General features: G+C 35.6%; 2 protein-coding genes across 5 annotated transcripts in view; both read left to right on the top strand.

Annotated features, from left to right (window-relative positions):
- The window catches only part of shc1 (SHC (Src homology 2 domain containing) transforming protein 1), a 30,199-nt gene extending 18,231 nt beyond the window's left edge, over positions 1-11,968 (top strand). For 3 of the 4 annotated variants that reach the window (XM_043262068.1, XM_043262067.1, XM_043262065.1), the window contains 10 exons: positions 1,340-1,403; positions 2,638-2,757; positions 4,058-4,111; positions 5,323-5,374; positions 5,608-5,734; positions 6,471-6,630; positions 7,521-7,578; positions 7,911-8,024; positions 8,945-9,180; positions 9,267-11,968. In XM_043262068.1, coding sequence (XP_043118003.1) covers positions 1,340-1,403; positions 2,638-2,757; positions 4,058-4,111; positions 5,323-5,374; positions 5,608-5,734; positions 6,471-6,630; positions 7,521-7,578; positions 7,911-8,024; positions 8,945-9,180; positions 9,267-9,395 — 1,114 coding nt within the window. In that variant the 3' untranslated portion in view covers positions 9,396-11,968. The remainder of the gene's footprint in view (positions 1-1,339; positions 1,404-2,637; positions 2,758-4,057; positions 4,112-5,322; positions 5,375-5,607; positions 5,735-6,470; positions 6,631-7,520; positions 7,579-7,910; positions 8,025-8,944; positions 9,181-9,266) is intronic. The other variant, XM_043262066.1, reaches the window with a different exon arrangement.
- Positions 11,969-12,108: 140 nt separating this feature from the next.
- Positions 12,109-12,713, top strand: LOC122361105 (lens epithelial protein). The gene has a single exon (XM_043262069.1). It carries the CDS (start codon positions 12,515-12,517, stop codon positions 12,704-12,706), a length of 192 nt encoding a protein of 63 aa, XP_043118004.1. The 5' UTR covers positions 12,109-12,514; the 3' UTR covers positions 12,707-12,713.
- The last annotated feature ends 1,259 nt before the right edge of the window (positions 12,714-13,972 follow it).

Here is a 13,972-nt window from a genome sequence, read left to right as displayed (position 1 = left end):
CTTTTATAACTGTTTTTATGATTACTCATGAGATGTTATTTTATTTAAATATTTGCGATTATAGCTTTTAAGAGTATGCTTATTTCTAACACACAATGAACACTGCATTAAATCTACTTCATTTATAATGGACTATATCACATATTGACTGAACGGTACCTTACAACATCTTGTGAGTGGTTAGGTGCTAAGTGTTATTTGAGTGTTTCCTGTGAGGCTAATATTGAGGCTTATGTGAGCTAGCTAATACCTTCAACTGAAAAAAAATATAATGTTTATTTTAAAAACTTATTATTAGTAGACCTAGGTAGGGTAGGTAGCATGTTTATCCCATACATAATATGTTGGTTAAGGAACCATCAAAATAAAGTGTTAGCATATATTTAACAGACACACTGCTAATACTCTAATGAAAGACAGTTGCAAAGATACTAATCAACAGCTGTCAAAATCAAATTGATATTCTAAAAAAAAAAAAAGTTAAAATCAAATGTCATTTTTACACATTCATCTGATCTGATATCTGATTGCATGACTGTTGGAGAGAAAAAAAAAAAGTATTTTTGTTATTATTATATTGTTAAGTGGTATTTGTCCGCTTTGCCAGTAAAATGGCAAGATATGAAACTTATAATGCATTATAACTATTAGAAATGTAATCCATTGTAACTTGAATTATGAATCATGTTCATTGTGTGTTATAAATTATCATACACTTAAAAGCTATAACCACAAATAAATTAATATTATAACGCATTAAAACCATTCTTATGAATATTCATGAGATAATACAACATATTTTAAAGTAATTTATAATGCATTGTCTATTCATTATAATGCTTTAAGACTTACAATGTATTATAAATATGGGCTTCATAGAAAGTGTTACCATTTTCTTATGTATTTATTTAAGGGATGCTCTAACTGTTGTGTTGCGGTCAATAATTTAAACAGATTTTTTTTTTTTTATTCACCTATATAATAGTTTTCTGTAATTTTGTAGCAGTTTTGTTAATGTGAATATGTAAAATTGCATTCTATTTTTAACTATTGTAATTTTTCGTATAGTTTTTATCATTCTACCCCGTCTTTGTTAACAGCAGTAGTCCTGGTGTTTTTGTTTGCGTGTCCACTTGCATGCGTGAGATGGCAGGAAGCGTAATGACTGGAGCATGTGTCTAATGTAATAGTCCCTCAGCCAATATGAAATTTGCCAACGCGTAAAAAAAAAAAAAAAAAAAAAAATGATGGAAACTCTCATCTAACAATCTGATTATGTTCTCACAATCTCCACCCAGCGTATGCGTGCACGTTTATAACAGTTAGTTTTGTATTTCAGGGAGGCGATATCTGTGGTGTGTGAGGCAGTACCAGGTGCCAAAGGAGCTCAGCGAAGGAGAAAGGTATTCAACACTTTATCTTATCTTACTTTCTCAGACGCAGACTTTCAGCCCTGCAATACATTTGCACTTTTGTCAGTTACGGGAACAGCTAACAAACCTCACAGTGTTCTAGTAAGGCCTGACCAGTTTCCAGTAAAATAGCGCTGTCTTATGTTTAACACGCTTTCACACTCGTTTGCTCAGAGTGTTGCGTCTCTGCTGGTCAGACTGTGGTATTTGGTTTATGGCTGGTTTCAGAGGTTGTGGAGTGCAATACCTCTTTCGATTTGCTTATAGGGTTTTTGTGTGAGTGAGGAGCCAAAATCTGTCCTGGTTGTGATCAACACAGGCCTGTTTCATAAAGCACGCATGAACAGTGTGTTAAGCGGAGCATCAACGGAACCGCAGCTGCTGGCTGACAGCGGCTCAACACAGAAAATAAAACGATGATGAGTTTTTTCTTTAAAAATACATTTCTCTCAGAATTATTATCGGTAGACGTATGCCACTTTAAAGGTATTCTATTTAGTTTTATTACACAAAAGTGAAACCAAACCACAAATTGTGGATTCAGCCAGATTTCCCGAGTAGTAAGTGTTTGTGTTACTGTTATTTCATGTGACGTGAAACTGGTTTGTTCTTGCATTTCATGTTGCTTCATAAAAGTGAATATTTTATAAAATGGTATTTTTAATCCGTTTTATTTGAGTTCGTTGTTAACTGCAAAAATGGGCTCCGCACAAGATAGCTCATTTACACAAAAGTTTTGAGCAATTCGGGAGGCTTTTTTTTGTTTGTTTTTTCTCCGAAAGTAGTCTTATGCTCACCAAAGCAGCATTTATGTGATCAGTAATACAGTAAAATTCCTGATATATATATATATATATATATATATATATATATATAAAAATATATATTTAAACTACTTATTTTTGTGGAAACCTGTCGATATTATTAATATGTTTTATTTACAGTTTTGATTAATTTAATAAACTTTTGCTAAATAAAAATGAATAAAAAAAATCATACCCTAAACTTTTATGTTAGTGTAAAATTCTGATCGACTAAACCTGTGTTGATATAGGCACTGAATGTGAGGTAAAACAAGCCTCAGACAGACGAGACTTTAAAATGTTCTCTATTTCCCATTTTTATCAAATATTTAGTTTCAACTTTTTATCATCAAATATTTAGTTTTTTCCTTTTTTTTTTCTGTTGTAATTAATGGTGTCTCTCTGTTTCTGTCTCTTTGCAGCCCTCCTCTCGTTGTCTCTCCTCTATTTTAGGGAAGAGTAATCTCCAGTTTGCTGGAATGACAATCAGCCTCACCGTGTCGACCAGCAGCCTGAACCTACTGGCTGTCGACTGCAAACAGGTGCGCACAAGCATGAATACAGTGCTTTCTTTGCTCTGTGAAATTCGCTGTTACCTGCAGCTAATGATGAAAGCGGCCTGCGTTATGCAGACGCTCTTCACAGCAGGATCTCTTCGTCTGAATAAAACCTTTCTCAGTATGTCTTAAAGGAACACTCCCCTTTTTTTGAAAATAGGCTCACTCTCCAACTCCCCCAGAGTTTTGCCGTTTTTGAATCCATTCAGCGGATCTCCGGGTCTGGCGACAGAGCTTTTAGCATAGCTTAGCATAGATCGTTGATCGTTTTCCAATTTAAAACTTGACTCTTCTGTAGTTACATTGTGTGCTAACCCCAATGGAAAATTAAAAGTTGTGATTTTTCTAGGCCAATATGATTAGGAACTATACTTCCATTCCGGCGTAATAATCAAAGTAGTTTACAGCCGTACCATGGCTGCAGCAGGCTCAATGAATGAATTAAAGAATTATTTATATATATATATATATATATAATTAATTAAAATAAAATGTAACTATTAGATGGTTAAAACAATTCTAATTCTTCTTGAAAGTAAAACAAAAATAAGAATAAATTAAATATAAATAATATTATCTTAAAATAAACAAATTACTAAAAAATTAAATGAAATCAAATATTTTTATCAAAATAAAAGATAATGCATAATATAATTATATAAATAAAATAATACTAACACTTCTGACTTTTTTTTCTTTTTCTTTTTTTCTTTTTATAGATTTTGTTTTTATTATTTATTTATTATTTTTTATAATTTTATTTTGTGTATTTAAAATTGGAAGTATATTAAAGTAGCCTGCATTGTTTCTTTCAAGAGGCTTTAATCGGAAATTTATCGTCACTTAACTAAATAAGTTAATATATTATCCAGCGGTTAGTAAAGTTGGCGTAGTCGGCAGGAGCAGATATCCTCTGGCTTGTTTACAGCTGCACCACAGGATGTTTTTCCTCACTAATAATTCTTCAGTTGTGTGCCAGTGTGTTTGGCATTAGCGCAGTGAGGTTTATCAGCAGGCAGCTGACTGAAGCCTAGAATAGGGCCCGGAGTAATTGCCCTGCTGATATGTGTTTATCTTAATGAATCTAAACCATGCAGAATTACTGCACACAACTGCTCTGTTCCTCTGTTAGACCACAGACTCACCGCATCATTTCTCCCCTTGTCTCCCTCCCCGTCCATCCTTGGCTTTCACTCACTTCCATGTTTGTTCATTCTTCATCTCATGCCCACTGCACCTTTGTCTTTGTCACATTGTCCTCTTCTCCATCCCTCTCTCCCTACAGATTATCGCCAACCATCACATGCAGTCCATCTCTTTTGCATCAGGAGGAGATCCAGTGAGTCGCGTCATGTCTCTCAATATCTCTTTCTGCTACTTTTTCTTCCGGGGATGTTGATCATTGTTGTTAATTAAGCTTATCGGTTGTTAATTTAATCAGCTGCAGTACAAATTTGTTTAGATATTAGCCAGGTTGATGGCCACAACTCGGATCACCTTTACAAATGAAATGGCTGAATGTAGTCATTGTCAGAGCATCTCTCTTCAAATAATGATTGCGTTCGCTGCGAGAACCTTAAAAGTATACTGAAGTGCAAAGTGACAGAGTAGGGGTGTGCAAAACTACATATTTTCAAAATCAATGACTTGGTGGGTTGCCTGAAAAAATAGTTAAACGTGATTATTAAAACAATTCATTTAAATATCGATTAATAAATATAATAGTATAATAGATAAATGTTGGAGTGTGTAAGTATATAATAACAATAATATTAAAAATAATGCGCTTTACTAAAACCCAAAGTGCTGAATATAGCGAAAGCACTTTGATTTTCTTCAAATTAACATATTTATTTAATGAATAATTTAACAAATAAAAAATTATTTGATTAGGAAATAATAATTTAAATATATGCTAATTATTAAATAAATGATTACAACTAAATAATACAGTTAAATATGAATAAAGAACGTTTTTTAAAATAATTCAGAAGTGTATATTTATTAAATAAATAATAGTAAATAATACTTATATACACACACATATAAATATTACACACACATATGTGAAGTACTAATTTTAATTTATATACTTATTTTCTATCAGATTATTAATACATAAAATAATAAATAATTAATAAAATATAATATATAAAAAAATTGCTATTATTATTATTATTGTTTTTGTTAGATTGGTAATTTATATTAAATATGTACATGTTGTTAATCAGTTAGTAGGTTATTGGATACATCTCTACATATCATTTCCTCGTTTTCCATCTTGCTCTTGGTTCTATCAGCTTTACTCTCATTCTGTCATTCCTTGCTCGTTTGTCTTCTTCATCTGTCCTGCTGTCTGTAGTCATTTGTTCTCCCCCCTGTTTCCTCTTCTGTTTCCTGCCCTTTAGTGAATAGACTGCCTCAACTAAAAGACTTACTATCTTCTGCTTGTCCCTCTGTTCTTTGTGTTTTCTCTCTAATTTCTCTTAATGTCCTCCTGTTCATTCTTCCTTTCTTCTTCTCCATCCCTTTCTTTCTGTCTCTCCCCAGGACACAGCAGAGTACGTTGCCTACGTCGCCAAAGACCCTGTCAATCAGAGAGGTAAATATCTGTTATATTTATATATAAATTACTGCTTTACATGCCCAATTTATTTAAACGGATGTTAAATACCAATTTACTCAATTATACGCAGCATCATTTATTTTGAAAGAGTCCCAAAAGATTTGATATGACATAAGTTTTGTTTTTGCGTGAACTGTCCCTTTAAGAAATGTCTTGTTAATGCCTTCTATACAATATCTGATATTTGATGATCACGTCCTGCGTTCTAGCGTGTCATATCCTGGAATGCTCAGAGGGCTTGGCTCAGGAGGTCATCAGCACCATCGGCCAGGCGTTTGAACTTCGCTTTAAACAGTACCTGAAGAACCCCCCCAAACTGGTTACCCCTCATGATCGGTGAGAGTGTTAATGTGCCTGTTCAACCACTTACTGCAAACATTTACATTTATATCAGTATGTTTACACCAGTGTGTGTGTGTGTGTGTGTGTGTGTGTGTGTGTGCGCGTGTTGTTTAATGATGGTTCCTCCCCAGGGTCTTTGAAAACCCCCTTAATATCCTGTATGTCTGTTTACAGCATGTGTTGACATTGTGTTTGTTTTCACTGTGTACTCGCATTGTACATTGAGTGCTTTTTGCCTTATTTCCAATTAAAATATCTTAAAGTCTGACAAAAATACTTTCATATGCAGCACACAATCTATGAAAACAAGTATTAATGCAACAGTGTTATTATTCATAACTAAAGCTAAAATGATTAAAACTGCATTTTTTTTATCCATCAGAGATGACTACAACTGAAGATAATACAAAGATGCTTAACAGAAATATACACTTACAAAATTGACAAAAGCTCGTAAGAAAAAGATTAAAATTTTAATAAAAAATGTAAAATATATAAATAAACGGTATTCACTTTTTTTCAGCATTTGATAAAATATAACTACAGAGTCAGAAAAGCGTATTTAATTTGTTTACTGTTCCAACTTCCTTTTCATTGATCCTCTGTCTGTTTCTGCTGCTTGTTCTCTTTGGTTTCAAAACGGAACATTACATCATTTGCTATCACTCAAATAGCATTTCCATGTAAATAGAGTCATGTAATACTTTTTATTTCTCTCTTTCTCTCTTAGGATGGCTCCTTTCGATGGGTCAGCCTGGGAGGAAGAGGAAGAGGACCAGCCTCCACCCCCAGAGGTTCCGTATTACAATAACTTCCCCGGTAAACAGCCTCCCCCTGGAGGCTTGGTTGACATGAGGACCCGTCCTGGACACAGTCCAGGAGCCACGCTGGTGAGACACACATTTGTCTAAAACTTATGAATTTGTTCATAACCACAGAGTTTTGTTAAGTGACTGCTTTATGTGTTATAAGTGAATCAGGAAGTCACTTTGATTTGTTAAAAATGAACAGATTATTGTTTTATTTATTTAAGCAGTCGAAATAAGCCTTATACTTGATTTTAAAGTTTGTATAGCTAAAAATCTGCAAAGAAAATTGAGTATAGTGTTTAATCATCATAAGCATTTTCCTTCCGAATGCTAACAAAGCAAATCCTTTATTTCTCCCACTGTTGTGAGAACTGCTAAGCATGAGCAAGCATTTGTCAAGCTATACAATAAAGACACTTATGTACATATTGCCGGCCAGAAGTTTGCGATCATTGCAACTTTTTAAAAAAATGTCTCTTATATATACACCAAGATTGACTTAAATAAGAATAACCAAAAATAACCTTCTTTTTAATATAATTTATGCCTAAACTGTACAGAAAATTCTAAAATATTTTTAGTGTTACGTGGCCCTTCAGAAACTATTCTAATATGCTGATTTAGTTCTCACAATTTTTTTTTATTATCAATGATAGAACATTTTTGCTGTTTAATATGGAAACCGTGATACACTACCGTTCAAAGGTTTCTAGTGGGTATGCTTAAAAAAATTTCTTCAAATCAGTGATGGTAATTTTATGGGGGAAAAAAATCCACAGAAATATATAAAAATGGTATACTTTGTCTTCACAGGCTAGAAAAATCACCAAAGCAGTCACTCAGTTCAAAAAAGGCTCACCGTCTTCCAAAAAACGTTTTAGTGTATAGAAGTAAATTAGAATGATTAGTTTCCAAACACTGATTCGTAAATGATCAGAAGTCCACTAGTTAATTTGTGTGTGTCTCCGCAGCCGTACGGACAGCCCAGCCAGAACGACATTCACAAGCAGCCTCTGCCTCCTCTACCAGGTCAGGTTTGCTCAAACACTAATAACCCCTGCCCTGTTCCTTTCATAGTGCCACATAGTATTTTGTCAGTCTTATATTGTCGCACTTCCGTTCATTTGATTTTCCTCTCAGCTGAGACTGTCATTCTGCAGAGTGAGTCAGCGGTTTTTCTGTCACTGTTCATTGCTCTCTGTTGGACGCTGCCCAAACCTATTACACAGCTCCTTTGAGAGGTGGCTTCTGGATCGCCGGCCTTGCTGACAATACGAGTCAGAATGGCAGCGCTTAAGCGCACTCACCTGAAGGTTAACTCACTTTAACCTCACAGTCCTCTGTTTGTCTCTCTCTTTCAGTGGGTGTTAAGGAGGGAGGCTTGTTCGACGACCCTTCGTACGTCAATGTGGACAAACCCCGTCTCCCAGCGGCAGCACCCAATGGAAACGCTCACAGAGATGCGTTTGACATGAGTGAGTAACTAATGCTAGGCAACTTGGTTGGAAAAATGTCTTTATTTATGATGTCTTGATATTAATGTATTTGCTCTACAATGGCAAAAATGTTGATTAAACTTTTTTTCTGTAATCTGTAAAAATACTGAATAATTATTAAAGCATGTACTCCACTTTATTTTTCACTAAATGAACACAAGGAAGGATTTTATGTGCATTATTATAACAATAGCATACTGTACAAAACCGGTAAAAGCATCAATTGCAGTTTTTGACTATTTTAAAAGTAGATTTTTAGTATTTTCATTTATATGCTACAGTGTAAATATAATAATATTAATATATTTAACATTAATATTTTTAAATGCTTTTAAAAGAGGTCTTTAGTGCTCATAAAGGTTGCATTTATTTGATAAAAATACAATTAGAAACAGTGATATTGTGGAATATTGTGTTACAATTTAAAATAACGTATTTCAATTTTAATATATATTTTAAGATCATTTAAGATCATTCCTTTGTTTATTTGTCCCTGTTTATTTGTCCCAGAATTTTTCTTTGCAATAATTCAAAGTCTTAACTTTCACTTGGAGCAATTTAATGCATCCTTGGTCAATTAAAGTGTTAATTTCTTTCAAAAAATAAATCTTACTATTTTAAACAATAATGTACTATTTTTACTAAAATATTTTAATACAATTTACACACATGCCATATGTGTGATGTTCAAAAACTTCTTGACAATTAATACATATTGCCTAGAATTTCACATTTTTTTTATGTATGTCTCTTATATGTTTTGTATGAATAGTTTTTGCTCTATTTTAAAGAAAGATTTTGTGTTTGTTGTACTTATTTCTTGTTCAGTTATAAGTACAGTTATAAGATGGCAGGAAACTCTTCAAAAATACACCAGTATTGTGCTCTCTCTCCTTTAGAGCCATTTGATGCAGCTTTAGGTGTTTCGGGCGCAGTGGCGCCTCCTCTGGCAGAGCTGCTGCAGAACGAGCCCTGGTTCCACGGACCTCTAAGCCGTAGGCAAGCCGAAAGACTCCTGACCAAGGATGGAGACTTCCTGGTGCGGGAGTCAGGCACCACACCAGGCCAGTACGTCCTCACTGGACAGCAAGGCGGCCAACCTAAACACCTGCTTCTGGTGGACCCAGAGGGAGTGGTGAGTAAAGCCATAAAATACACCGCAGTCTGAATATTTTCTCCTTATCAATGCATAATTGACATAACGTTTTGTTGTTGTCGTAGGTGCGCACCAAAGACCACCGCTTCGAGAGCGTCAGTCACTTGATTAGTTATCACATGGACAACCGGCTGCCAATCATCTCGGCAGGAAGTGAGGTGTGTCTGCAGCAGCCAGTTGATCGCCGTGCTTAAAAAAAAAAAAAAAAAAAAAAAAAAAGAAAAATATTTTTCTCCACTGCACATTTAAGAGAAAAAAAAATCCTCCCTTTCTTACTTTTTTGCCAGACTCTATTAGAGAAAAAAAAACCCTGTTTTTCCAACCGGGAGTGTAAGCTAATCATATCTTCACAGAAACACAAAATTTTGTACCGCGTCAACCGCCGGCCGTGAAATTACAAAGCGATGCAATCTTTCTACTCAAGGACTAAAGGACGCGTCGCTTCAAATAAGCGATTACAAAAAGCCGAACGATGAGGCATCTGAAAGAGAAGCATGTGACATCACTTCCCAAACGCGACATCACGTCTTGAATTAAGACTGGGGTGCACCTGTAACCATGGCAACAGGCCCGGGCATTCTTTGAGGCGAGGGTTGACGTGAATGTACTAAAATTGCAGAACCTTTGTAGCACTCTAAAGATTCGCATCTGGTGCAATGGGCGAAATCCAAAGACTCCAGCTTCATGCTGATCGTAGAGCCTTTTGCGGCGGTCGTTTGGAAATCTCGAAAGACTTTGATGAATATGCAAAACTTTTAAGAGAATCCAGAGCTCATTCGGAATATCACCGTCACGTTTTTCCCGCTAATAGAAATCACACAAAATGCCTAATATTCTCAACCTCACAAAAAACCCTTTACAGAATTCCGAGCGTGATCCCCAAGAATAATTGGGAATTTTGGTAATTTGCGAAGACCCCTGAACATATGTGAAAGCTTTAGCAGCACGGGTGCTGTGCGGATTTTTACTTATGCAAATGAGCAGGTGATGTGAGGGACTTACGCTGCCCCGTAATGAGAGACAAAAAAAACTAGTAGTCTGTGGGAAAAGGGAACGTTCCCTTTCCACATAACGTCATGTATATCAGCCTGGGATAAAAGGGACGAGAAGAAAAAATAAAGTGCAATCAGTGGACATGAGAATAGGACTGAAGGTCTACGGTTTGAGATCTGGTTGAAGCCTTCTTATGATGTCAATTTAACTACGGATTTCTGTATTCGTTGCAATGATGTCATCTCGATCGGCTGGTTTTATTCTGGGAAACGGAGGCTCTATTTTTCTTTATCTTTTTCTCGTGGACATTACTTCTGTTCGCATTGACAATCGATCTTTGTGTGTATCGAGGTGTCAGCTGCTTCTGGAGGATACGATGTGTATTATAAAACATGCGTCCTTTTCAAAGATTCACTATAACCGCTTTGCATTTGAATGACATCGATTGCGAGGGGACACATCCGAGAAGACGGAAAGCACTCCAAATGAATTCTGAACGTGTCTTTGCAGCCACAAGTGCAGTTTCTGTTCAAGCCACAAGCAGGAAACCACTTTCTTCATCTTTGTTTGATCTGATATTGATTGTGCCTTTTTTTTTTACCAAACACACACACACACGATAAAACACAGTCGCCTTTTGGGATTCTGAAGGTAATCGTGACACTTTCTGTTCTGGAAAAAACACAACTGAAAAAGATAATCAACTGCAAAAACGACACGCGTTTGGTGAGGCTCGGTGCAGGTTTTGGGAAAGCAGTCTTCGTTTTCTTCGGCGCGTTAATTCTGCTGTGCTGTTCTTACTGTGCTTAGTTTAGTGCTGGTCTGTGGGTATCGCATTATGTTGCTTAAACGCCTTCCTCTATCTCTCGTTTAGAAATCGACCCTGTAAAAAAACATGTAAATAAGCTTTGCCTATGCTAGTAGCTGTCTAAAAGCAGTCATTCACTGTGTGGATCTGTGTCAAATAGGAATTGTACTGGGTGAAAAAAAACAAAAAAAACATAAAGGTGTAAGATTTGACATGCTCCTCTGAAAACAATGCAATCGCAAATCTATTTAAACAATGATGAGGATTTGCTCAGATGTACAAAGCCCCTTATCTTGACGCATTATGAATCTGAAACGGGCAACGCTTTTATTTTTGGTCTTTTTAATGGATGTAACTTGTGAATTTTGAGTCAACGGTCAACATTCATTCCACATCATCAGTCCAGATGGATTTCAGCCATAGCTGTATGCGACTAGCCTTCACGCTAATGTGAATTGAAGCCTGTTGTAATTCAAATGAATGCATTTTTTTTTTTTTTTTTTTTTAATAATTTGTCGTCAGACTTTTTATGTGCTGATAGCACCATGGATCTGGTCACTAACTGCTAATGGAGTGTTTATGAGTCTGTGTGTGTGTGTGTGTGGATGCATACACACGCAGGGCTGGAATGGTCTGGAATAATCTGGCTTTTACAACTCTGACTCGCCACTCAACTGTTTGCTCATTTTCATATTTCAGAGCGGCCTTTTGTTGCATGGAAACACTTCCTGTTATTGTGGTAATGGTGACTTTTGTGTTGTGGTTGGTTGGTTTGCTACTTTCTAAGCCAAAGGCCTTTTTTGCTCGTTTGCTTATATAAATGATGCTTCTTTTATAAAATACATGTTTCAGATTATTTTAAATATTCTTTTTATGTTGTTGTTGTTGTTCTTTGGGGAAAACGTAATGTTTACACCTGTATCAAATGATAGATTGCATATATAAATACATATATCATTCACCTTTCTTGGAGCGTTTCATTTCACTTATCCCTTCTTTTTTTTTTTCTAGATCAGTTTTAAGTTGATTAATAGGCATATATCTATTTCTCAAGGGCCCCTAATCTCAAAATCTTAATACCATGATTTGAAAAAAATCATTTTTACGCTGTATTATATCAATACAGAAGAAATGACAAAGAGTATATTTGTTTGTGCACTGAATATTTTGACAGTCATTCAGGTCCTTTCACTGCACAGTAGAGGAATTAGAGATGAACAATAGGTAGATGAGAGATGTTGTGAGGCCATTGTGCAATAGGAGGTGAACAGTTAGCTGGCATTTTCCAGAGCTGAATAAAACCCGTTTCACAGAGGGCACTGGGTCCGTGTATCCCACAACACACAGGAGTCAGTTCGCTCCAGGGTTTCATCTGAAGAGGCGTTACGGTCGAAGGAAAAAGTGGAGACCCACAACTCGCAGCGGCAAACAAGGACCTGGCCTGCTCTTCTCCAGTTCCTCCCTTCGAGTATTGCTCGCGCTCTCCAGTCGACCGTGGAGCGGTGGCGAGAGATGCACCCACAGCGTCCGCTGCCCCAGGCCATGCCCTCCTCGCTGGGCCAGAACCTGAGGGATGCAGCTCTGAGGATGGGACATGGCAAGAACCTGCTGGGAGGGAATGTGGCTTATGGAGTCATCCAGTCTCTTAAAGAGTGCCTCTACTTTCTACTCTGCTGCTGGTGCATCAAAGAGATCCTGGACTAAAAAAAAAAAAAAAAAAAAAAACAAACCAAAACTATATATATATATATATTTTTTTTTTTTAATATTGGCAAGCAACTGTTTTGTTACCAACATTTTTTTTAACATTTTTTTATAATATTTAATATTACATTAAATTATGTATTAATATTAAATTTTTCATGTAATATTTTATTACATTTCAGTTTTATTTCAGTTACTAAAAACTTTTTATCCATTTTGATTTAAGCTAATAACTAATATTATTTTTCAAGCTGTATGAGGTTAATGTTGAAGAATGGTTACATTTTAATTTATATCGATCATTTCGAGATTTACAGAAACAAAACAAGGGCTCAAAACATGACCTTGTATAAATGTGTGCAATCTAGTGTTGTTACCATTAGAGGGCGCCCTGTTCAACCGGAAGGAGAAAAAAAGATATCATTTTGAAGTCTGAATAAATTTCATATTACTTAATTAGTGAGTTAATTGTCAGATGATATTTAAAACAGCTGTACAGCAGTATTTATGATGTTTCTTTTTTCAGAGCCTTTGAGCCGGTGATGTGCTGATGCTGTGGCCTGAATCCGGATCTCTTCACACATGCCTCATAAACTATTAGAGGTTGCTGTAGCAATGCACTGTACAGCGGAGCATCACATAGGCTTCATATAAGGAATATAGACCACGTCCCTATGAACATGCTGGTGGTATTCAAACATGTTTTAAATGACGCTGTTTGAGAAAATTGCACAATACAATAAAAAACACACACACACATTGTGTGATTTATTTGTAAAACACAAAAACGGTCCAAAGGCTTTTTAACTGGTTTACAACTTTATACAGTCACATTTTGTACCCTTTCAGTTTCTGAGAATACACTGTTACACTACCAATAAGTACATTAGTCAATGCAACAAATATCATAAATATGCTTTTTAGAATACATATTAAGCACTTTACACAAATATGCTATATATATATATATGCGCTTAGGGAAAAAAAAACAGCAAAAAGCTAGCATATCAGATGCTCTATGCAAATAAATAGGCTATTGTAAACCGAGGCATTACACTAAATGCCTTGTCTATGGAGTTTCTGAAAATAAATGTGGGTTATGCTTGCTCATGCAAAAGTGTGTTTTTGATGGTTGATAATGCATTTTATTACAGCTGCTAATTTGTGGTTTTATGTTATCCAAATTAAGTTAGCAAAGTGTTTGCATACTGAGCCATCTCACAAAAAGAAGGTTATAAGCATAGAACTAGGGTCTTCAGCTCAGGT

This window comes from Puntigrus tetrazona, chromosome 16 (genome assembly GCF_018831695.1).
Source record: "Puntigrus tetrazona isolate hp1 chromosome 16, ASM1883169v1, whole genome shotgun sequence".
Lineage (NCBI taxonomy): Eukaryota > Metazoa > Chordata > Actinopteri > Cypriniformes > Cyprinidae > Puntigrus > Puntigrus tetrazona.
This window is presented reverse-complemented; position numbering and strand designations above follow the sequence as displayed.

Bases quoted from the DNA above. Each gene is read 5' to 3' on its own strand.
- LOC122361105 (XM_043262069.1), top strand. From the start codon at position 12,515: ATGCACCCACAGCGTCCGCTGCCCCAGGCCATGCCCTCCTCGCTGGGC.